The 24,190-nt window shown below is 37.2% G+C and overlaps 3 protein-coding genes across 3 annotated transcripts; all 3 read right to left on the reverse strand.

The window, feature by feature from the left end:
• Positions 1 to 2,425: 2,425 nt before the first annotated feature.
• On the reverse strand, positions 2,426 to 6,215 carry LOC145602659 (uncharacterized). Its single transcript, XM_081658825.1, has 7 exons — positions 5,996 to 6,215; positions 5,392 to 5,879; positions 4,989 to 5,088; positions 3,930 to 4,604; positions 3,622 to 3,857; positions 2,550 to 2,682; positions 2,426 to 2,439 (listed from the first exon to the last, which is right to left on the reverse strand). The coding sequence occupies exons 1-7, from the start codon at positions 6,213 to 6,215 to the stop codon at positions 2,426 to 2,428; spliced, it is 1,866 nt and encodes a 621-aa protein (XP_081514951.1).
• A 6,218-nt stretch (positions 6,216 to 12,433) lies between these two features.
• LOC145601082 (uncharacterized) lies at positions 12,434 to 19,100 on the reverse strand. The gene is made up of 10 exons (XM_081657010.1): positions 18,692 to 19,100; positions 18,327 to 18,403; positions 17,518 to 17,619; positions 16,807 to 16,852; positions 16,033 to 16,108; positions 15,004 to 15,361; positions 14,107 to 14,356; positions 13,764 to 14,003; positions 13,559 to 13,678; positions 12,434 to 13,033 (listed from the first exon to the last, which is right to left on the reverse strand). Exons 2-10 carry the CDS (start codon positions 18,396 to 18,398, stop codon positions 12,585 to 12,587), a joined length of 1,713 nt encoding a protein of 570 aa, XP_081513136.1. The 5' UTR covers positions 18,399 to 18,403; positions 18,692 to 19,100; the 3' UTR covers positions 12,434 to 12,584.
• A 1,477-nt stretch (positions 19,101 to 20,577) lies between these two features.
• LOC145601849 (myb family transcription factor EFM-like) lies at positions 20,578 to 23,654 on the reverse strand. The gene is made up of 5 exons (XM_081657927.1): positions 23,294 to 23,654; positions 23,074 to 23,165; positions 22,674 to 22,995; positions 22,016 to 22,092; positions 20,578 to 21,173 (listed from the first exon to the last, which is right to left on the reverse strand). Exons 1-5 carry the CDS (start codon positions 23,496 to 23,498, stop codon positions 20,925 to 20,927), a joined length of 945 nt encoding a protein of 314 aa, XP_081514053.1. The 5' UTR covers positions 23,499 to 23,654; the 3' UTR covers positions 20,578 to 20,924.
• Positions 23,655 to 24,190: the final 536 nt, after the last annotated feature.

Here is a 24,190-nt window from a genome sequence, read left to right on the forward strand (position 1 = left end):
TATAGCAACAGAAAGAGTATAATTAACAACGAAGCTAGTACTACAGTGCTTAATTGATGATGGACGGTGCACAGTTGAGCAGGCAAAGCACATTGATGTTCATGTGCATTATACACATAAATAAAATATAACTAGACTATGCGAATTACCATCCAAGTAACACTTTAAATAATTACGTAAAACTTAGAAGTATTTGATTAATAATTTCCTAAGAGTTGTAATGGACAGCTACTAAACTAGGCAGCTAGCTAGCTAACTTCACAGTTACTACTAATACAGTACTAAATTTTAAATAGTTGAAAAAAGGTTTATTAATTTCTTGGAAGAACGTTAGATTCATTTGCACGTGGGTTATTTCTACTAGGTTGAAAGACATACCACTTTTCATTTTGATTTTTTTCCTTCATTATTCGGTGGTCAAAGTAACTAGTTAAGGCAGCTGCTAAACTCTTACTTTAGTCAATATTTTCTCATCTATCTCATTTTGAAAATCTCTCAGTTGCACAACTCATCATCTATTTCTATATTATTTTACATAATTTAACGTTGGTAATCTCCATTCCAAGCATATACTATACCGACATATAACTAGCCAATTAATCGTTGCATTTATGTCCATTTTATACACATACTGATATACATAATGACTCGGATTTATTTACTTCATTTCTTTTACGTACACATATACCCAATCTGCCAATCATCTTACAAATGAGAAACAAATTGTCGGAGTATTTGATTAGCTTACAAATTCCTAAATGCCTAATGAGAGTATGTGTATTGTGAACCATTCGAATATATGTTACGGAGTAGTATATATGTACACCCAAATGTACAATACATGCGTAGCTAATAACGTGATAAGATTATCAATGAAGTGATGTACCAGGTTCCTTGCATTTACACGAATCACATCTCCATCAACCCCTCATAGCTGTCCGTTTTTAAATTACTAGAGTCAACAAAAGACTAATGTCAGACAAACCAACCCCAAAAAAAGATAAGAAATTAAGGTAATAGAGGTTAAATTATGGGAGGAAGAGGAAAAACTAACAAACTTACAGAAAGATATGTTTGTGATTTATATTCAATATGTAGACAACTACTTAACGACAATAAAAAGGGAAATAATAGAGTCCATCTTTTTATGTCTTTGCTTGAATTTGACATATAGTTTTGACACATTTGAAATTACGTGTTACCAAGTATATCATTTTTAAGAAGGTTGTAAATGTCTGTTAGCAAATCTTAGCATTAATATAACCATCAATCACCAAAGTTTATCTCTTGTAATTGTTTTGCACTCATAAGTTGCAAAGACTATCCATACACGTTATTCACCCGGGTGTATCAAAGAATGGTACACCGAAGATGGTGTGTATGTAGTATGTTCACTACACGAGTTTATTTGGGTATGACTCTATGACAACGAGTGAGCCAGTGAGGTGTGTAAGTAATGCACTACTTAAGACGTGCAACAGATACCATCAAGCTAACGGGTATGGATGTGTTAGATAAGTTAGTTAAAGATGGTTGAGACTCGAGGCTTGAACATTACATAGTTGTAATTACTCCATACTCGTATAATTAAGATAAAAGGCAGAGGCTAGATAGCATTTCGTGCAATTTCAAAAGTTCTTCCGCTTCCAGGAGAAATTCTCCTGCGAGGGTGTAATGCATAGTCCAGTTTAACAACTAAACATGCAACTTATGTAAGCTATATGTAATATGTTGCTTTCACAAAGATTTAAGTAAATTTCGTGATTAATTAAAGGGTTAGGTAACTTTGATGATGCTTTATCAAGATTTTTTCCCTCCTCTTTGTCCTTGACTTTAGTTACAAACTTGGCCCCAGGTTTATTATAATTAAACGCTAAATTGACTTTTTTTTTTAAAAAAAAAAAATTAAATAAATATAAAAAATCAAAAGGCAATTGTCAATTTGTCATTGCTATAAAAAAAACGTATCATATCGCGACATAACCACGTATGATTTTCAAATAATTCCAAAGTAGACTTGGAAGAATGAAAATGGAGGACAAGAAAAGAATGTGAGACAAATCCAGAGTATAATGAGCTGCAATTTCACATATTACTCTTATGTTTTAGCTTATGTTATGTTTATTCTATTTGCTAAGTTCTAGTATATTCTTACACAATTATTTTAAAAAAATTGTCACGAAATAAATTCCGTAGTTTCATTAGAGTGTAGAGTAGAGTATTTATACAAGAGATTAGGGCTCAAGAAATAGGCCCGTTAACTATACAATATAAACACTAATTATAGACCCTAACACCCCCCCCTCAAGTTGGAGCATGCAAATCACAAATGCCCAACTTGCCAAGTAAATACATGAATTGACTTTTACTCAAAGCCTTGGTGAAAATATCCGCTAATTGGTCCGTTGTCTTCACATAAGACGGACTAATGATACCATCCTGAATCGCATCACGAAGATAATAACAATCAACCTCAATGTGCTTGGTACGCTCATGGAAAACCGGATTCTTCGCAATATACAAAGCAGATTGATTATCACAAAACAAACTCATAGCACGAGGATGAGAGACACCCAAACTCAAAAGAAGGGCCTTTAACCATTTCAACTCATCAGTGGTTTTAGACATTGAGCGAAATTCGGCCTCTGAAGAAGACTTGGCCACAGTGTCCTGTTTCTTAGTCTTCCAAGATATAGGAGAAGCACCAAGAAACACCAACCAGCCAGAGATAGAACGGCGCGATAAGGGACAACCTGCCCAATCTGAATCACACCAACCGGTAATATGTAAATCACAATCCGAACTCAAAAGGATTCCCTGACCCGGACATCCCTTCAAGTACCGCACTGTACGAAGAGCCGCTTCCCAATGGTCCTGTCGCGGTTGTTGCATAAATTGAGACAAAATATGCACCGCGTATGCCAAATCCGGTCTAGTAAAAGACAAATAAATCAGACGACCCACAAGCCGTCGATACTGCTCTGGATCAGAAAAGAAAGAGGACTCTGATTTTGCCAGAGTATGATTCTGCTCAATAGGAGTACCTGCCGGACGAGCACCTAGCAAACCAGACTCTGCAATAATGTCAAGTATATATTTCCGTTGACATAAAAATATGCCTTCCGGACTACGAGCAACCTCAACACCAATAAAATACTTCAAAACACCCAAATCTTTCATATGAAAACAGTCACTCAAGTATGACTTGAATGTTGAAATTGCAGAAGAATCATTACCAGAAATTATCAAATCATCAACATACACCAGAACACTAAGTTGTATAGACCCAGATTGCAGAGTAAAAAGAGAATAGTCAGAGTACGATTGCACAAATCCGTACCTTTTCAGAGAGGCGGCCAATTTAGAATACCAACAACGAGGTGCTTGTCGAAGACCATACAACGACTTCAGAAGACGACACACCATACCAGGTTGAGAGCCATGAAACCCAGGGGGAAGCTTCATATAAACTTCCTCATCAAGATCACCATGAAGAAATGCATTATGGACATCCATCTGATGCAATTCCCAATTCTTTGCAGCAGCGACAGCAAGAAAAGCACGAACAGTGACCATTTTAGCAACGGGAGCAAAAGTCTCATTGTAATCAATACCCTCAACCTGATGATTACCAAAGATAACAAGACGAGCCTTCAATCTCTCGAGTGTGCCATCAGAATTAAGTTTGACCTTGTAAACCCATCGACACCCAAGAGCTTTCTTACCCGGAGGCAATTTTTCCATTACCCATGTGCCATTTTTTTCTAATGCATCAATTTCTGTTTGCATAGCCGCTTTCCACCCCTCATCTTGCATTGCCTCCTTGAAATTACGAGGCTCAACTACCGTATCAACTGCTGCAATAAAAACACGGTGTTGCACAGAAAATTTATCACAATTCACAAAATGTGCTAAGGGGTAAGGAGTACCTGAGGAGCATGGAGTAGGCGATGAACATTGCGAGATAGATGGACTAGGTAGAGATATAGTGTGTGCGACATAATCTCGGTGCCACCCTGGGGGTTGCCTTGGACGTTGAGCACGATCCAACGCAATAGGAGAAGTAGAAGAGGGGTCCGGAACAACTACATCAAGGCTGTCCGTACCAGTGGCCGAGGAGGCAGCAGTGGGGGCAGGGGACACCACGGGACTACCGTGGTCATGGACAACAGCCTCAGGTGAGCCGTGGGGGGTAGAAGTAGTAGCACGAGGTTGTGAAGAGTTTTCAGGCACAAGAGAACCCTCACCAACCTCTAATACATATTCCAAATCATCAAGAAAATCGTGATCAACACCAACATAGTCATTAGGCACACTCTCGGCACCCACAGTAGAAGAAACCGAATCACCATCTTTCACAAACGGGAATTCATTCTCATGGAATTTAACATCACGGGAAACAAAAATATCACCGGTTTCCAAATCATACAACTTCCAACCCTTCTTGCCATGAGGATAACCCACAAACACACACTTCCTACTCCTAGGTGCAAATTTGTCACCCTTAGCTTTTTGGTTATGAGCAAAACAAAGACAACCAAACACCCTCAAAGCATCAAAATAGGGTTCTTTGTCAAAGAGAATTTCATATGGGGTTTTATTAGCTAGCAAAGTAGGAGTACGATTAATCAAATAAACCTCTCCAAGGACACACTCACCCCAAAAAGTAATCGGCAAATTGCCTTGAAACATCAAAGCACGACTCACATTCAATATATGTTGGTGTTTACGCTCTACCCGACCATTTTGTTGAGGTGTGCCAACACAAGATGTTTGGAAAAGAATGCCATTTTTAGTAAAATAAGGGATCATGGGTTTAAATTATGTGCCATTGTCACTCCGCACACACTTAACATTAACATCAAATTGACACTTAACCATAGCAAAGAAAGAACAAAAAGAAGAATAAACTTCGGTTTTGTCATTCAATAAATAAACCCAAACACCACGTGAAAAATCATCAACAATCGTCAAGAAATAATGAGCACCACAAGTAGAAGCCGTGTTATATGGTCCCCACAAATCACAATGTATCATTTCAAGAATACGACTAGCACGACTATCACTATCAGGAAAACTGGCTCGGGTCTGTTTAGCAAGAGGACAAATTTCACAAGCTTTATGTAAACACTTAGTGCTAGTAGTACCTCGAATAGCAGGAAGCAATTTGACGATTTTTTCCGATGGGTGCCCCAAACGACGATGCCACAACTCAAATGTATAAATGTCCGGACCCGGGAGTGCACATACTTTTGGGAGACGCCGGAAATAATATAGTCCATCTATCCGTTCACCGCCTCCAATTAAGCTCCCCGAGGATTGATCCTGTATAGCACAAAGAGAATTAGTGAATCGGACAAAGCAATTAGAATCATCAATCAACTTAGATACCGAAATCAAATTGCAAGTTAATTTAGGAACAAAGAGAACGTGCTCAAGAGTAATTCCATCCACCAAGAAAACACGACCCTCCTTTGTTGCAAAGGCTTGAGCACCATCAGGAAGACCAACGGGGCATGGTAAAATTGATTGAGTATCAAATAATGAAGACTCGTCACCCGTTACATGATGAGAGGCACCCGTGTCAATTATCCAAGATAGAGAAACAGAATCACTAGTGATACGGTCGGTAGGAACTTCAAATACCCCACCCACAATTGGGTTATTGGTGGCAAATTGATTAGAAAGAGAAGTAGAAACATCACACTTATCAAATACCCCACCCAAACTAGGGGTAATAGTGGGCGATGGATTAGAAGAAGAAGTAAAAGTAGCAGAAGGAGTCCCGAGTGCAGCAGGGAGGAGAGTAGGCGAAGTGATGGCCGTGTCCGCAGGTAAGGGTCGCGGGTTAACCCCGCGGCCTGGCAGAAACTGAGGGGCTGTAGCAGTTCCCGCGGGACAGGAGCGCAGGCTATCCCCGCGGCCTGACGAGTGGTGCGATAGTAGAATTGGTGAAGTGCAACATTAGAAGAGAAGGAGATAGCAGGCGAAGAACAGGGGACAGTAACACACATCGGGGAAGCAGGAGACGAAGATGAAGATCGGCCGTTATTCCCATATTTTTCCAGCCACCAATCGGGTAGCCCATGGACAAGGAAGCAACCACCATAATCGTGACCCGATCGATTGCAGTGAGTGCAAAATAAACCCGATTTTTGACGTCTTTTGGATAGAAAATTTTCAGTAGAAGGGGAAACAATGGTTTCTTTCGCCATTGTTAATGAAGTAGCAGAGTAGTGGAAGAACAATAATAGGCCCCACGAATTGAACTTCGTGAATGTGAATTAGAATAATATTGAAGTGGGAAATATCCCAAAGTAGAAGAAATTCACAGTAGTGTGCAGAGCACTTAGAATAATTTAGAAGAAATTGAATTGGGGATTATCCCAAATTCGAACACAATTAAAAAATTATGAAATTAATGGTAGAAATTGATTTTAGGGATTAGAATGATTTTGGCTCCGATACCATGTCACGAAATAAATTCCGTAGTTTCATTAGAGTGTAGAGTAGAGTATTTATACAAGAGATTAGGGCTCAAGAAATAGGCCCGTTAACTATACAATATAAACACTAATTATAGGCCCTAACAAAAATGCACGAGATTTTGCCAGCCTTTCCCATGTTCAATTAATTAGTAGCAATATAATTTATGAAATATGATTAATGGATGATGGAAATGTCTGCCAATCAAATTTCTGGGTGGAATGGTATTCCCTGTTTGGATAAATCAGAAAAGGATTGAGGCAGTAATATAATAGATAAGTTTTTCATAGGAGGTATACATCAATTTACAGGTTTGAAAATTTGAATATGATAAATTGTTAACCCGGGAGTCTATTTGGGTGGTGCAACCATCCAATTTACCTTAAAACGGTCAATTTACCCGTTTTCAACTTGCACCGATTTCGTGAACTCAAACCTACCACGGACATTTATGACAACGTATAATGGTCATATATGGTTCCAAACGGCATTATATGACCCTAAGATGTATCACCTAGGGTCTCAACACTTTTCGCCACCAGGCCACGTATACTCAAAAATCCATTAAAAAGCGTGGATAATAGCCTTCACTTTTGGAATTATTTGACCTCTTTTCGCCCGGAAATAAAAATTGCCAAAATGTTTAAAATGGTCTCAAATACCCTCCGGGAGTCTATTTGCGAAGATGGAACAATCCAATTTACCATGAAAAGGTTAATTTACCCGTTTTCAACTTGCACCGATTTCGTGAACTCAAGCCTGCCACGGACATTTATGACATCGTGTAATTATCATATAGAGTTACAAACAACATTACATGACCCTAAGATGTATCCCCTAGGGTCTCAACACTTTTCGCATCCGGGCCCGTAAACTCAAAAATTCCTTAAAAAGCGTGGATAATAACCTTTAGTTTTGAAATTTTTAGACCTTTTTTCGCCCGGAAATAAAAATTTTCCAAATGTTTACCATGGTCCTTAATACCCTCCGGGAGTCTATTTGGGTGGGTGGAACAATCCAATTTGCCTTAAAACGGTCAACTTACTCGTTTTCAACTTGCACCGATTTCGTGAACTCAAGCCTACCACGGACATTTATGACAACGTATAATGGTCATATATGGTTCCAAAAGACATTATATGACCCTAAGATTTATCCCCTATGATCTCAACACTTTTCGCCACCGGGCCCCGTAAACTCAAAAATTCATTAAAAAGCATGGATAATAGCCTTCAGTTTTGGAATTTTTTGACTTTTTTTCGCCCAGAAATAAAAATTTCCCACATTTTTACCATGGTCCCTAATATCCTCCGGGAGTCTATTTGGGTTGGTGGAACAATACAATTTGCCGTGAAATGGTCAATTTACCCGTTTTCAACTAGCACCGAATTCGTGAACTCAAGTCTACCACGAACATTTATGACAACGCAATATGATCATATATGGTTCCAAACGTCATTATATAACCCTAAGATGTATCCCCTAGGGTCTCAACACTTTTCTCCACCGGGCCCCTTAAACAAAAAAATTACTTAAAAAACGTGGATAATAGCCTTCAGTTTTGGAATTTTTTGACTTTTTTCGCCCGGAAATAAAAATTGCCCAGATGTTTACCATGGTCTCTAATACCCTCCGGGAGTCTATTTGGGTGGGTGGAACAATCCAATTTGCCTTAAAACGATCAATTTTCCCGTTTTCAACTTGCACCAATTTCGTGAACTCAAGCCTACCACGGACATTTATAACAACATATAATGGTCATATATGATTCCAAACGACATTATATAACCTAAGATGTATTCCCTAGGGTCTCAAAACTTTTCGGCACCGGGCCCCGTAAACTCAAAAATTAATTAAAAAGCGTGGATAATAGCCTTCAGTTTTGGAATTATTTGACCTTTTTTCGCCCGAAAATAAAAAATGCCCAAATGTTTTCCATGATCTCAAATACCCTCCGGGAATCTATTTGCGAAGATGGAACAATCCAATTTGCCTTAAAAAGGTCAATTTACCCGTTTTCAACTTGCACCGATTTCGTGAACTCAAGCCTGCCACGGACATTTATGACATCGTATAATTGTCATATATAGTTACAAACGGCTTTATATGACCCTAAAATGTATCCTCTAGGATCTCAACACTTTTCACCACCGGGCCCCGTAAACTCAAAAATTTCTTAAAAAGTGTGAATAATAACCTTCAGTTTTGAAATTTTTAGACCTTTTTTCGCCCGGTAATAAAAATTTCCCAAATGTTTACTATGGTTCCTAATACCCTCCGGGAGTCTATCTGGATGGGTGGAACAATCCAATTTGCCTTAAAACGGTCAACTTACTCGTTTTCAACTTGCACCGATTTCGTGAACTCAAGCATACCACAGACATTTATGACAACAAATAGTAGTCGTATAAGGTTCCAAACGACATTTTATGACCCTAAGATGTATCCCCTAGGATCTCAACACTTTTCGCCACCAGACCCCATAAACTCAAAAATTCATTAAAAAGCGCGGATAATAGCCTTCAGTTTTGGAATTTTTTGATCTTTTTTCCCCCGGAAATAAAAATTGCCCAAATGTTTACCATGGTCTCAAATACCCTCCGGGAGTCTATTTGCCAAGATGGAACAATCCAATTTGCCTTAAAACGGTCAATTTACCCGTTTCAACTTGCACCGATCTTGTGAACTCTACCCAGCCACGGACATTTATGGTATCGTATAATTGTCATATATAGTTACAAACGGCATTATATGACCCTAATATGTATCCCCTAGGGTCTCAACACATTTCGCCATCGGGCCCCTTAAATTAACAAATTCTTTAAACAACGTGGATAATAGCCTAAGTTTTAGAATTTTTTGACCTTTTTTCGCCCGAAAACAAAAATTGCCCAGATGTTTACTATGGTCCTTAATACTCTCCGGTAGTCTATTTGGGTGGGTGGAACAATCCAATTTGCCTTAAAACAGTCAATTCACCCGTTTTCAAATTGCACCAATTTCGTGAACTCAGGTTTACCAGGACATTAATGACATCGTATAATGGTCATATATGGTTCCAAACGACATTACATGACCCTAAGATGTATCCCCTAGGGTCTCAACACTTTTTGCCACCGGGCCCCGTAAACTAAAAAATTGCTCAAAAAGCATTGATAATAGCTTTCAATTTATGCATTTTTTAACCTGTTTTCTCCGGAAATAAAAATTGCCCAGATAATTACCATGGTCCCTAATACCCTTCGGGAGTCTATTTGGGTGGGTGGAACAATACAATTTGCCTTAAAACGGTCAATTTACCCGTTTTCAACTTGCACTGATTTCGTGAATTCAAGCGTACCACGGACATTTAGACAACGTATCATGGTCATATATGGTTCCAAACGGCATTATATGACCCAAAGATGTATCCCCTAGGGTCTCAACACTTGTCGCCACCGGGCCCATTAAACTAAAAAATTCCGTAAAAAGCGTGGATAATAGCTTTCAGTTTTGGAATTTTTTGACCATTTTTCGCCCGAAAATAAAAATTGCCCAAATGTTTACCATGGCCCCTTATACCCTATGGGAGTCTATATGGGTGGGTGGAACAATACAATTTGCCTTAAAACGGTCAATTTACTCGTTTTCAGCTTGCACCGATTTCGTAAACTCAAGCCTACCACGGACATTTATGACAACGTATAATGGTCATATATGGTTCCAAACGGCATTATATGACCCTAAGATGTATCCCCTAGGGTCTCAACACTTTTCACCACCAAGCCCCGTAAACGCAAAAATTCATTAAAAAGCGTGGATAATAGCCTTCAATTTTGGAATTTTTTGAACTTTTTTCGCCCAGAAATAAAAATTGCCTTGATGTTTACCATGTTCCCTAATACCCTCCGGAAGTCTATTTCGGTTGGTGGAACAATCCAATTTTCTTTAAAAAGGTCAATTTATCTGATTTCAACTTGCACTGAATTCGTGAACTCAAGTTTACCACGGACATTTATGACAATGTAATATGGTCATATATGGTTCCAAACGGCATTACATGACCCTAAGATGTATTCGTTAGAGTCTCAACACTTTTCGCCACCGGGCCCCGTAAATTCGAAAATTCATTAAAATGCGTGGATAATAGCCTTCAGTTTTGGAATTTTTTGACCTTTTTTCGCCCAGAAATAAAAATTGCCCACATGTTTACCATGGTCCCTAATACCCTCCGTGAGTCTATTTGGGTCAGTGGAACAATACAATTTCTCGTGAAATGGTCAATTTACCCGTTTTCAACTAGCACCGAATTCGTGAACTCAAGTCTACTACGGACATGTATGACAACGCAATATGGTCATATATGGTTCCAAACACCATTATATGACCCTAAGATGTATCCCCTAGGGTCTCAACACTTTTCTCCACCGGGCCCCTTAAACTAAAAAATTCCTTAAAAAGCGTGGATAATAGCTTTTAGTTTTGGTATTTTTTGACTTTTTTCGCCCGGAAATAAAAATTGCCCAGATGTTTACCATAGTCCCTAATACCCTCCGGGAGTCTATTTGGGTGGGTGGAACAATCTAATTTGCCTTAAAACGGTCAATTTACCCGTTTTCAACTTGCACTGATTTCGTGAAGTCAAGCCTACCACGGACATTTATGACAACACATAATGGTCATATATGATTCCAAACGACATTATATGACCCTATGATGTATCCCCTAGGATTTCAACACTTTTCGCCACTGGGCCTCGTAAACTCAAAAATTAATTAAAAAGAGTGGATAATAGCCTTCAGTTTTGGAATTTTTTGACCTTTTTTCGTCCGAAAATAAAAATTTCCGAAATGTTTACCATGGTCCCTAATACCCTCCGGGAGTCTATTTGAGTGGGTGGAACAATACAATTTGCCTTAAAACGGTCAATTTACCCGTTTTCAACTTGCACCGATTTCGTAAACTCAAGCCTACCACAGACATTTATGACAACGTATAATGGTCATATATGGTTCCAAACGGCATTAAACGACCCTAAGATGTATCCGCTAGGGTCTCAACACTTTTCGACATCGGGCCCTTAAACTAAAAAATTTCTTAAAGAGCGTGGATTAGCTTTCAGTTTTGGAATTTTTTGACCTTTTTTTCGCACGAAAATAAAAATTGCCCAAATGTTTACCATGGTTCCTAATACTTTTTGGGAATCTTTTTGGGTGGGTAAAACAACCCAATTTGCCTTAAAACGGTCAATTTATCTGTTTTCAACTTGCACCGATTTCGTGAACTCAAGCCTACCACGGAAATTTATGACATCGTATAATAGTCATATATGGTTCCAAACGGCATTTTATGACCCTAAGATGTATCCCCTAGGGTCTCAACACTTTTCGCCACCGGGTCCCGCAGCCTGAAAAATTGCTCAAAAAGCGTGGATAATAGCCTTCAATTTTGGAATTTTTTTGACATGTTTTCGCCCGGAAATAAAAATTGCCCAGGTGTTTACCATGGTCCCTAATATCCTCCGGAAGTCTTTTTGGGTTGGTGGAACGATCCAATTTGCCTTAAAACGGTCAATTTATCCGTTTTCGTACACGCCTCTTGTATTGGCTATAAGCTTTCATGTGGTCTGTACGTAGCCGGATAATGGTTATATATGGGTCGAAATAATATTATCTGACCCCGGCATGCATCCCGTAATGTTCCGTGAAATTCCGACACCGGGTCCCGACACCTTCTAAATCGCTCTGATTTCGTGTATTATAGCCTTTATATTTGGCTTTCGTATATCATTTCTTCACCCGGCGAGATTATGCATCCAAGTAGTTCCAAGGGTTCCCAAAGGGCTTTGGGTGTCATAAATAGTGTCCGGAAGAATAAATATTAAGATACCCTACTCTCGAGCATATATGGTCAATACAGCGTAACTGATAACATCAAGACTAATACTTTAATCCAGGGCTGTCTAACGTCGTCAAGAAATGTAAGCTTTATTAAGTGATGATAGATCGATCAAAAAAAACTCATACTTGGGTTGGTCCAACGATCTTTCTAGAGTAAACAAAAAATGGAAAACTTCTCAACTGTATTTACAACATTCTTTTAGCATGTCTACTGTCAAACTAATCTGAATCAGAGGTTACATCAGAGTACGGATCCAGAGTCCTGACCATGTTTGATAATGTCTCTCCCATATCTTCAAGTTCCTCCTTTCCAAAACCCCAACTATTCATTAATTCTCCTCCAATAGCACCATATTGAATACCAAATTTCCGAAGGTTTTCCAGCCTGCTGGACAAGAAAGGTAATACAGCACTGCTAGAGCGCAGTCTTGCAGTCATAGGGATAGAATGGACATCGAGTGGTCCCTTTGAAGATGAAGTTGGATTAGGATTGCTAAGTAATTGTCCACAGCGACCAACATTTTCCGAGAATATGGATGGAAATGGTAATGGTATTGGGAGAGGGCAAGTTATTGCAGATAGATGACAGAATCTAGGCCTCAAAGATGCCTGTTCATAAGCAGCAGAAATAGCATGTTGGACTTCAGACAGAGATGCTCGTTGCTCACCTGAGTCCGAAAAGATAGTTCATATTAGATGAAGTAGCAGCACAACTACTACCATGTCCACCAACCCCACAGTTCCCCAAAAGGACCTTAGGACCCTACACATACAACCTAGTAGAAACACTATACACATTCAAGTGAAAGATGCATAGACTCAACAGAAGTATTAATTTGATGAAGAGGAAATGCTATGTGAGGCTAGGGATGATGAGAAGCATAAGATATCAACAGAAAAAAAAAAATCATCCCTAACTATTGAATTCCTAAATCAATAGAAGCACAGAATCCTTCCATTTTAACGTCAAGCATATTTAACATCTATTTATTCAAGGTGATGTAAGACCTTATAATGACAAGAGGGGCTGAGGTTGAAAGTAAAACAATTGCACTTGGGACAAGCCAGGGTAAATCCTTAGTTTAGGGTGATGTAAACAAGGGGCAAAAATTATTATCTGTGGATGCAGTGAGTATCAACATACGGAGTAGTTAATTTACACCATAAAACAGGCATATGCAGATATAGAGTACCTGATTTAAGAGCTCCATGTATCACCAATGTTTCTACAGAATGCACGTCTTCCATTTTTTCCGATGTTTCTGGAGTCAATGACTGCAACTTACTCAATAATTGTTCCTGAGCAGGTTCCCCTGAGTCTCACATCAAAAAGGGATAGCACCATGAGAAGACATATTTTATAAGACACTAAGCCAGGACAATTGAATTAGGAAATACCAATAGCAGGTGCAGGCATGGTAGCATCTAATATAGCAACCATATTCTGTCGGAGGTGGCCAGATAGCATCTGTGCAATGCTATTGATATCCAATGCACCAAGAGAAGATCCAGAAGTTGCAGTAGGCGCAAGCAAGTCCATGCGAAAGGGCAGGCTGAGAGTGTGAAGAGCAGCAGCATAGATTGAACTGCTATGGAAAGGTTTTTTATCATTCACATGCAGATTTGTTGAAACTTTGCCTGCAAAAAGAAGGATTTTAGAAACAAAAGGGGACCTTTATTATATAACTACAAGTCAGCCAAATGCAACAAGTTATATTAGCCAGAAAGTATGAAAACTTACTTCCACCCAGAGAAGGTAAACCAACTGGTACAATTAGTTTGCAGAAAGGAGATAGTTTTGCAAAAGAAACTGCATCATGAAGGTCCCGAGAAATGTTCCTTTTTCGACTTCTAGAGCTCATTGATGAACCAGGATCGCGAACAGTATAAAGTAACACTGGAGTATTGGTGAATTCATCAGCAATGTTCTGCAGGAAGTCTACTGCCACACTGGAAAAGCCCCCCGAATCATCCACCACACATTGAATTCCCTGTCAGCAAGTTTCTGACTACGTAAAATAGGTTTTAAAACAAAAAAGAAATTTTATAGAAGTTCCTTTAAGAAACAATATAAAGCATAGTCAGTAATTTTCTGAAGCTAGACCATCTAAAAACCATACTCCATGAGACCAAAGGTTACCATAACCTTTAAGCAAGACAATACTCCATAAATTTAAATCCATTAAATTTGACTTAGCAAAAACATATACTTCTAATATAGTAATATGAATGGGTGACAGTTGATTTATGTCGCATGAACAGAGCAAATTTTAAGCATAAAACTTTTATATCATTAATCGCTCAGGAAGTGAGAAGATTTTAAGAAAGAAAAAACAATAGCCAGAAACTCTTGGATCAAGATAATAGAGAATAAAAAACAAAGCTTGGTATGGCATAGACATGAACAAAACCACTTTTTTTGTTGGAGGAGAGCTTTTATTGTCATATGCTTTTAAATAGTAAGAAACCCACTGAGGAATATGGGGGTGAAACTTGAGGAGGTGAAAAAGAAACCTGGGTCATGTCTCGGATTCAGGAAGGGTATAATCCATCTAGACTAGCCCACCAGCTCAAAACAAGCACCTGAATAGGCTAAAAAACATGCACTCTTAGAGATAATTATGAATTTTGTAGATACCTGTACATGATCACACTCTTCTATGAAGAAACGGAGTCTTTCGGTCATCTCTTCTCCCCGAGAACTTTCAGAAAAAACATCCTTTCCCATTCCATAATTGTCGAAGCCCACAACATCCATCCACAACCCATTTATTTCATATAGACTCTGTGGATGATAATGGGCTTTTGAGAAGTCAGTCCAGAACTGGACATCATTTTCCAAAGATTCCACTATATCCTTGTCTCCAATATCATCTGGCAAATCAGCATTTCTGTTGTCTTTACCAATTTTTTGCTTCTGCTCTTCTTCATACAAACTTTGCAAGAATAAGTTTCTCTTGTGAGACTCAGAACGTTGGGTGGATACACTGCCTTTCCTGAAAGTCAAACTTAAAACCTTAGTTTATATACCAACACTATATAAAATATGACAGATATAAGTAAATCATATACAGAGTAGTTGTAGTTGGTCAAGATCAATAATGCGATGACACTTTGACCATTTCATATAAAGAGAATTATAAGATTTTCGTAGAGAAAAAAAATAATGTTAATTCATAGGAGTAGTATTATGCAACATTTCATTCATATCGGAAATCATATTGATATTGGAAAATGTGAAGATGCATTTTTCATGTTCGCAGCTTTACTATTTCACTAAGTATGACTACAGTTATGCCAGACAGTCTCGCAGCTCACTGGCATATGTGATTGCCTGCAACTCTGCTATGGGCTATTTGGTTCTAGATTATTGAAGAATAAGTGCAAATAATGAACTAATGAAGAATAGTGTACACTATTGTCCCACTTAAAAATATTAAGCAGCACTTCCTTTTCTTCGAAGATGACAAAATTATTAAATCATCCTTTTGCAATCCCAAAGTCAGCAGTCACTTTAGTTTTCAATTTAACAGTGATAGGCTGCTGAATTTCTGTGTTTGCACTTTCTTTCTCCAGAATGATATTTTCAAACCATTAAAGCCATAAGGCAACTTTTTATTGGGGAGAATGCCATGCATTTGATCACACAGGTCCCATAAAGCCTCACCAGGTGACCACAGGGGAAGGTGATTCTGGAGTCTGATTATACAATGTACCATGTGAGCTCATTGATCCAAGGGATCCTGGTTAGATCACAAAAGGGAAATGTCAGATATCCATGATGCTTATGCAAAAAGGGCAAAGGGGGGGGGGGGGGGTCAAATGATCAAACCCCAAATAGGTCACCAAACAAGGAACACAAAACAACTATATTAGGTGAGCGGGATCAGTACTATGAGCTTATGCAGTTACCTGTCAGATCAGAACTCAAGCAAGTAAGAAATCCCAAAACATTAGACAAAATGCACGTCCACACTCAGTCAAATGTTTACATAAATACCTATACAAATACATATGTACCTACATGTATACACACATAGATACATACATAAATGGAGAGATTAGACTAATAATTGTAGTTTAATGAACCACAATGGGGTGATTACAAACATAAGGGTAACTGTATTAGCTGATGGTATCAAGGTTACTCTAAGGATAGTTTTGTATGACGACTTATATACAAGCACCCCAACTATAACTCTATAAGGCCAAGTCACATGGGAAATGACTGGTGATTTCCAGTCCAGGTTAAATCCATTATTCCATATATATATCAATATATGTAAACAAGACAAGTTGGCATCAGCAACAATCATACAAAAGTAGGACTAACAGTCCATTAAACAGACTTCAGTCAGCACCATGGGTAAAAAAAAGACATTTCCACGAAAAACAAAAGCAAGAAAGAACAGATGCATATATGCTGGAAAAAACAACATACCTTGATAGTTAACAGAAACTAATCGAGGGGTATAGGTAAGAACACCCTGCAGACACAAATAGACAGTTATTTGCATTTCTCTCAGATATCCAGCCCCAAAAGCAAGAGAAATCAGCAGGCCGAGGGTGTTGCAGAAGATAGTGGGAAGCATAATACGCACACTACAATACTAGAAAGTGAATAAGTTCCCTCATTAGAGTAAAAAACTAACTATTTCAAAGTCAATTTGCCTCACACTCTTAGACAAGATAATTAATCTATCTTCCACTCAGATAATATCAGCATTCAAATATTGTCTAAGGGCTTATGCACAAGTTTTGGCAATTAGATAGCGAGACTGTGACAGCCAGATATATCAGATTATTATTTATTAGCACTTGATCACGAGTGACTTCAAAAAGATAGCAATCCAGCTATCAAATTTTACAGAGGTAGAAAGCTACAATAGCATTACACACAAAATGGTAGTTTCAAAGCCAGACAAGTAGCAGTTGTAGCACAGTCAACACAATAGCACATGATACTGCTTCTCAAGTAGATTAAGGAAGAATTATAATCTAATATAATGACATGATCCATAAGCTTTTACCCTTTGATGCTGGTACACAAGGTCACCAAATAAATAGATCATACAAGGCTGGCTTGTGGAAGAATTTTAAAGCTCTAATGCCTTCTTCAAAATTAGAAAAATATGCCAACAACAAATCTTACCTCATGAGTCTCTCCAGAGCGATAAAGCACATCCATATTAACTCCAGGATTTTTAAACACTGGATCAGTATCAGGGTCACCAGCCAAGCCAAGCAGCTCATCCTTCAAAAGAGAAATTAAGTCAAATGTAATTCTTTAACTCCATTCTCGTTCAAAAGAGGAATTAAGTCAGACGTAATTCTTTAACTCCATTCTCATTCATTGAGTTTGAAAAAAATATAGATTTTATCATTAACTATACTCAAATCAATCAAGATCCATAAAAATAAATAATTAGAGGGGGTTTGGGGGGGGGGGGGGTGTTATACATGAAGTGATGAAGGTGTCACCCAATGATAGAAAACAAGATAGAAATTGTTTGTCCATCTTATGATTTACCATGTAATTGAGAGAAAATGAATTGAAAACCCACTCGCAAACATGAGAATTGCAAGTAATGAAATAAAGCATTCAGAAGACTTGCATTCTAATATAGCTCTAGGATCAAACTAGCTCATCTCTTGTGATGATTTGATGAAACCTTGTTACTTTCGAAGTCTAACAGTAATGGCAACTTGTGTGTTTAAAAGAAAACTCAAATAATAATAATGTACACCATTATACCAAGTGCAACAAGCCAACAATAAACACATTTAGTGCAAACACAATCTCAGGGATAAACAATACTCCATAGTACTAACTACTAAGTGATATTCATATAAATTCGATTTCACTACTTATTTTAGCACTTAAAAACCCCAAATCATAGTTTCACTACCATGTAAAATTCCGATTCTCATCAAAATCAAATGATATTGACAGAGAGGTACCTGGAAGTTCCAGAAATGAGAGCCTATGAAATTGGCAAAACCTCCAATTTGAAGTGTAACAACTTCCCTCATGCTGCCTGCTAAACCACAATACCAGTAAACCCAGATTCATAATTTATCGCCCAATCAAAAACTTGTAAAGTGCAGAGCATAAGGATGACAAGTGTTATTGAATTGTCATTTTTCAAGAAATGCGCATAAGGTGTTCGATAAAATGCCAATGTGAATTTCTGCATACCTAAACAGTTTAATTTACAACTTTACATAAACCCTAGTAGCTAAATAACAACCGAAATCTGAAAGAAAACAAACAACATTTATAGAATTTATGTTGGTGGAATTATAGAGCATAATATTTACTGTAACTTCTAGTTTGAAGAATAGTAAGCAGAATTTCAAGAATCAAAAGATTAAGCAATCTTTTGCAGCAGATTGAAGAAGATGACAGAGAGGATTTTAAATGTAGAATAGCGTGGGAATTTGGTTGTGATGACTGTGAAGAAGATGAAGTTGCGTTGGTAGCCTACGCATGCGGAAGCGGCTTCTGCGCGCAATGGTGTGCAGTTGCTCCGTAGCTTTAATTTGTTGGACGATAAAGAGTTTAGGCTGTTTACTTGTTTAGCTGGGCAGGGCAATGCAAAACCGCCAAACCGGGCTTAATTACACTTGTACTCGTCTCTTATTGTCTTGAACTTTTGATTTTGTACCTTCTTTATCGACTTTGACATATTAGAGAGTATGAATAGTGAAGACTTGGAAATATAGAGTATTACGATGACAAAAGTTTAAATTAAAATTAATATTGCATATGAAGACACAAAGTATTATTTTTGTTATATGTCATAATGATTTTCACTTTTGAAAAATCTATCTAGAATTACTCATTCTCCTCATAACGCAGTTAAGCACTATGTATTTTATTTACTCTTGAATTTAAATTGATGAAAAAAAAAAATAGCAATTTAACAATGATGATGTATCAATATTCTCATCCTACTCTATATGATGATCCAAATGAGATTGGGAAGCAATAATGATTAACAATTTGGCATCCTTACACCACAAAGTTACAATTTATACAATTTTATACTTTGTGTTAATGTAAAGGTATTCAAAAATAAAAAATTTACTACTTCAATTTAAGTCACTCTAATTTTGCAACCTCAAATTTTAATGGGGTTTCAAGTCTTTCAACCATTGCTTGTATCAATAGGGTTCCTACCACTAGTCTAATCTAGTGGAAGTATGCTAAACCTATGTGTCTAATCTAGTGGAAGTATGCTAAACCTATGTTTGATGTAATCTTTCTTAGTTGATTTCCAAAATCACTTCGTATAGTAAATAATAAAGATAACTCATTGTTTAGCCTAGTCTTCAAAAACACACATCACGCCCCGGTAATGGTTATCTTGAATTTTTTGTTTCATTTTGTCTCTTTCAAAATTATTAATATTCCATTGCATAGGGATCATAGTACATGTCACAAGTCACTCATAACTCCACCTCTAGTACACCGTATGTAGGAACTAGGAAGCTGATACATTCATTCTCCTCCAGAGTCCAGATCATAATACATACTTCCATTAAATACAAACTCTTGAAGATCTATTTCATCATTCACTTTAACACCATGAAAACAACAAGACAATAAGATGCATGAATGGGTCCTGTTTTCTTATACCCGTAGAATTGTTAATCACACAGACAGCAAATATCTTCAAAATAGCCAAAACTCTCAAAGAATATATTACCCATTGAATTTCAGATGATTCTCAACCTTCCATATTTCTCCAACTGAATTATTACCACACATTATTGCTTCCTGAATAGACTATCCACTGTCTCCTCCCTCGTGCCACGACACGTACGCCACTGCACAGAATAGTTCTTCTACACTTCACATCAACTCTCTAACTACGTATGTACTATTTCTTTTTACGATCTCTATCACGGCCAACTGTACTACTTCTGCATTATGCAGTACAGTTTACCTACAAATCGATTCAGCACATTTTCTACTAAATACTTTCTATACAACGGTTACATTATGTCAATCAAACAAAGTGAATAATGTAATTGTGCACTATGAAACCTTCCCAGAACTAACTTTGTTCTCTGTAGTCGAGGATAAGTGGGTGATAATTCCTGTAATAGACCAGCAGAGATCGAAAGCTTAGTAAAGTGCTTGGTGACTGAAAAGTAACCAATTACGTACAAATATGCAATTGCACATTTCAATTGCACTTAACAGTGAAATAAGCACATCAGAGGCAGAGGCACAATGTTATTTTATAACTCAACATCAGTACAAACAATAGGAAAATAGAGATATTCCTAAATCTCGCTGCAAAATTTGTTAGGGCCTCATCCCTCCTCACTAAAGCCCCGAATGAGGGCAAATTCCAAATGGAGAGCATAGCAGTTCCCAGCATCTCCCTTTGTTACATTTAATAGTTTCCGATGCATGTTAAACCTCTGCATTCCACTATTCCAGTACATTATACATACTACATTATACCAAGTATACCCACCCTAGCTCCAAAGGTGTGTATGATTAGCACTCACCTATACATTTATGTATGTCAATTCTCTCATGATCTATATATGATGCTGAACCTTCCAACTCTGCCCATCAGATTTCTCCTCTTCATCCTCTTCCACACTAGAAGAGTTGCATTTCCTCGACGACTCCCCCAAGTGAAGTGGGCCTTTTGGTGAACCTGAATGTTGGAGGTCTGTTGTCAAGCAGCCTAATTCAAGCTGATCTCCACTGTCCATTCCTAAGTCAGTTGTCAATTGATTGGCGATGCTAGCAGCTGGAAGCTTTCGGGCATGAAGCCTATATTTCTGCACATGAGCAAGCAGGCAATATATTAGCTACTGAGCCTAAGAATATATACAGGCTGCATCTAAAATTCCTGATCATATAACAGTATATCATCAGCTTGCCATATACATCTTAGAGTTAGATCCGGTCTTCCATTGCACTACACAGGCAAAGAAGCAAATATTTGATCTCTTAGAGAAAAACAAATGAGCACCTACAAAAACAATTTTGTCGAGCCAATTATTGTCCCTTGTCCTATACTAACCAAAGAAAGTTTCAAGCTAGTGCACTACAGAAGTATTAAGTTGAAGAACAATGTATCTAAGATTTTACCAAACTCAAAAACCTGAATAAAATCTATCAGAAAATAACTTATTGACCACAAAACCAAGGTGCAGTGAACCAGAATCTTCCCAACCCGACGATCTTATTTCCAAGTAACATGAATATGAATGTCCCTCATCTATTGCATGTCACTAGTCACACGATATGAATGCAAAAATTACACGAGATGTCAAAATAATAATCTCGAAAAATCTAGAAACATTTGTATCATTATTCTTAAAAAGATTTTTGTAAATATCCTAGAATAATCTAGTAGATTAGTGTTACACTAGTTAAATCTGGAGAGTTCTAATACATTATACAACCTTCACATCTCGACCTATAAATAGAAGGTTATGTATGCTAATGAAGTATGTAAGCCATAATATTATCAATCAATACAAGTCAATCATTTCATCACTAAATCTCTCTCTTTAAACATCCTTTTACATATCCTCTCTAAATATAAACTAACCCACTACTATTTCCGCCAAACAATTTTCTAACACAAGAAAAGAACATACAAAAGAATTTTCACCTGTAAATGACTTTTAACTTCATCATTAGTGAGCCCATCCACTTTCATAAGCTCCTTTATCTGTTTAGGAGTAGCCACTGCAAACCCAACATGTAACACATGAACAACATATTATACTCTTATCAACCTCTAGTTATGCATCATAAATTAAAATTACCCAACATGTAACACATGAACAACATATTATACTCTTATCAACCTCTAGTTATGCATCATAAATTAAAATTATTAGTCCTGTAATAATTTTCTAAAAAATTTGTATCATAATAAACTTTCATATGCATTAATGTCATTCGATGATATTTAACAAGCTTTACTATAATACTATTACTAAGAATTGCAACAAACGTTACCAACCTCAATTTTCACTCATATTACCAAATTAAAATCACACTATATATTTGTATATAACTTTAATACTATAAAAAAGACTGCCTAACAACTTCTAACAAAAATGATCCATAAAAAAAACACTAAATTCAGTGAAGAATATTATTCTTATAGTACTTGACTACCTGTACTTTAAATTGTTTACCTATAATTAGCATTAACGTCTTAATGTTGTCGTCATTTTATACTTTGAATCATCAAATTACTTTTGTTAAAATTAAAATATAAGTGAAAATTCAATTAGTAACACGTAAGTACATCACCTCACCTTGTGCCCCACCAAGGCTTTCAAGGGCATCTACAAATCGTCGGTGAAGCTCCGGCGACCAACACCGACGTCGCTTTCTAGTCGTCTGATACGACGGTTTGATTGCTGATTTAGCTTGTAAAGCAGAGAAAACTGAACCGGAAAGTATTCCACCGGTTCGAAGTTTAGCTGAACCGGGTTCAACCACTTTAGGAGGAGTGTTCAAACCTAGAGGTACCAACGAGAGTCCCGTGACATCTTCTCTAACTTCTTTTTCAAAAGACAAAATTGCCCCTTTCCCCTCATTTTTATGCGGCTCATAGTCGCCGCCTCCTTCTGTTGTCTGTAATGTTTAAACCTTATTGTTACCATTTAATCCCAACAACTCCAAATTAAATAAATATTAAAATATAAAAATTACCGAACTCCATAGCTGAGCAGAGCTCATCCATGTCTTCTTCTCAAATTGATTTTCTTCATTTTTCTTCGCAAGCTCTTTCAATTTGCTAATTGCTGTTATTAACCCATAATTAAACAATTATTAGCAATATATTCCTAACAGGTTCAAATTATTTCCGACGACAATAATTATAACAATTATAATGAGTAAAAAATGAAAAATAATAAATAAAGAAACGAACCATCGTTTAGGATAATGGAAGAGAGGGGAAGTTCACGGTGAAATGCCTGAATCTTCTTAAGCTCATCTTCGAGACAGACTATAAAACCGTTAAGCTTAGAAAGTTCACCCAAATCCGATATTCCGGCGACTAAAAATCGGGTTAAAACATCGGAAGAATTGGGCAGGCTCAAATCTAAACTCAATGGTGGAAAACTTGATGCCATTATTTTTTGTCTGTTAAATTGATTAGCTTTTAATTTGAGATTGATTTAAGAGGAGTGAGAAAATAGGTTCACACTTACAGTTGGAAGATAAGCATGACAGAAAATGAGAGGAGAAAAATACAAGAATAACAACTTATTTATAGGGATATATACAGAATAATATTGGGAGGAAAACGAAAACGGTTCCTCGCGTAAAATAGAATCTTAGAAATTTTTTAATTTTATTTTTAAATCCTTTTTTGTTTGTCTTTTCACTTTTTAAAAATCAAGGGTGTAAAATTAAAGAAATGATATAGGGGAATCAGAAGTGATTTTATTTTTTTCAAAATAAAAATTATAAGGGCGTGTGTTTTATGGATAAGCATATAGTTGGAGTGGTACATCCGTAATTCACATGTTTGTCCTACCCAATTTATTATTTTTCCATTTGTCAATAATTATATATAGATTTTTATTGTGTAGAACTTTCTTATGGCACCTAATAAGTACAAGATTAATACTGTGCTACGTGTATTGCCATTATCAAATTACTCTCTGTTTCTAATTGCAATAGTATAAGTATTAGCATATAGTCCATATTGCATATAATACTCGTATACTATCAACTGGTTGTTAATGTAGTGTTGATTTGAATTGCACTTGACAGGGAGCACCGCGTATTTAATCCCACAAAAGCAATTGGGAGGGTGGAA

This window comes from Chenopodium album, chromosome 21, assembly GCF_948465745.1.
Source record: "Chenopodium album chromosome 21, dcCheAlbu1.1, whole genome shotgun sequence".
NCBI classification, from domain to species: domain Eukaryota; kingdom Viridiplantae; phylum Streptophyta; class Magnoliopsida; order Caryophyllales; family Amaranthaceae; genus Chenopodium; species Chenopodium album.

Excerpts from the sequence above, each read along its gene's own strand:
- LOC145601849 (XM_081657927.1), bottom strand. The coding sequence starts at position 23,498 with ATGGCATCAAGTTTTCCACCATTGAGTTTAGATTTGAGCCTGCCCAAT. Across the intron at positions 22,996-23,073 it reads CTGCTCAGCTATGGAGTTCG|ACAACAGAAGGAGGCGGCGA; the intron begins GTAATTTTTATA and ends TAAACATTACAG. Across the intron at positions 21,174-22,015 it reads AAGTTAAAAGTCATTTACAG|AAATATAGGCTTCATGCCCG; the intron begins GTGAAAATTCTT and ends GCTCATGTGCAG.
- LOC145602659 (XM_081658825.1), bottom strand. The coding sequence starts at position 6,215 with ATGGCGAAAGAAACCATTGTTTCCCCTTCTACTGAAAATTTTCTATCC. Across the intron at positions 5,880-5,995 it reads GATGTGTGTTACTGTCCCCT|CCCCTCAGTTTCTGCCAGGC; the intron begins GTTCTTCGCCTG and ends GAACTGCTACAG. Across the intron at positions 3,858-3,929 it reads GCCTACTCCATGCTCCTCAG|CAGTTGATACGGTAGTTGAG; the intron begins GTACTCCTTACC and ends TTTTTATTGCAG.
- LOC145601082 (XM_081657010.1), bottom strand. The coding sequence starts at position 18,398 with ATGAGGGAAGTTGTTACACTTCAAATTGGAGGTTTTGCCAATTTCATA. Across the intron at positions 14,357-15,003 it reads AAGAGTGTGATCATGTACAG|GGAATTCAATGTGTGGTGGA; the intron begins GTATCTACAAAA and ends ACTTGCTGACAG. Across the intron at positions 13,034-13,558 it reads ACATGGAGCTCTTAAATCAG|GTGAGCAACGAGCATCTCTG; the intron begins GTACTCTATATC and ends TTTCGGACTCAG.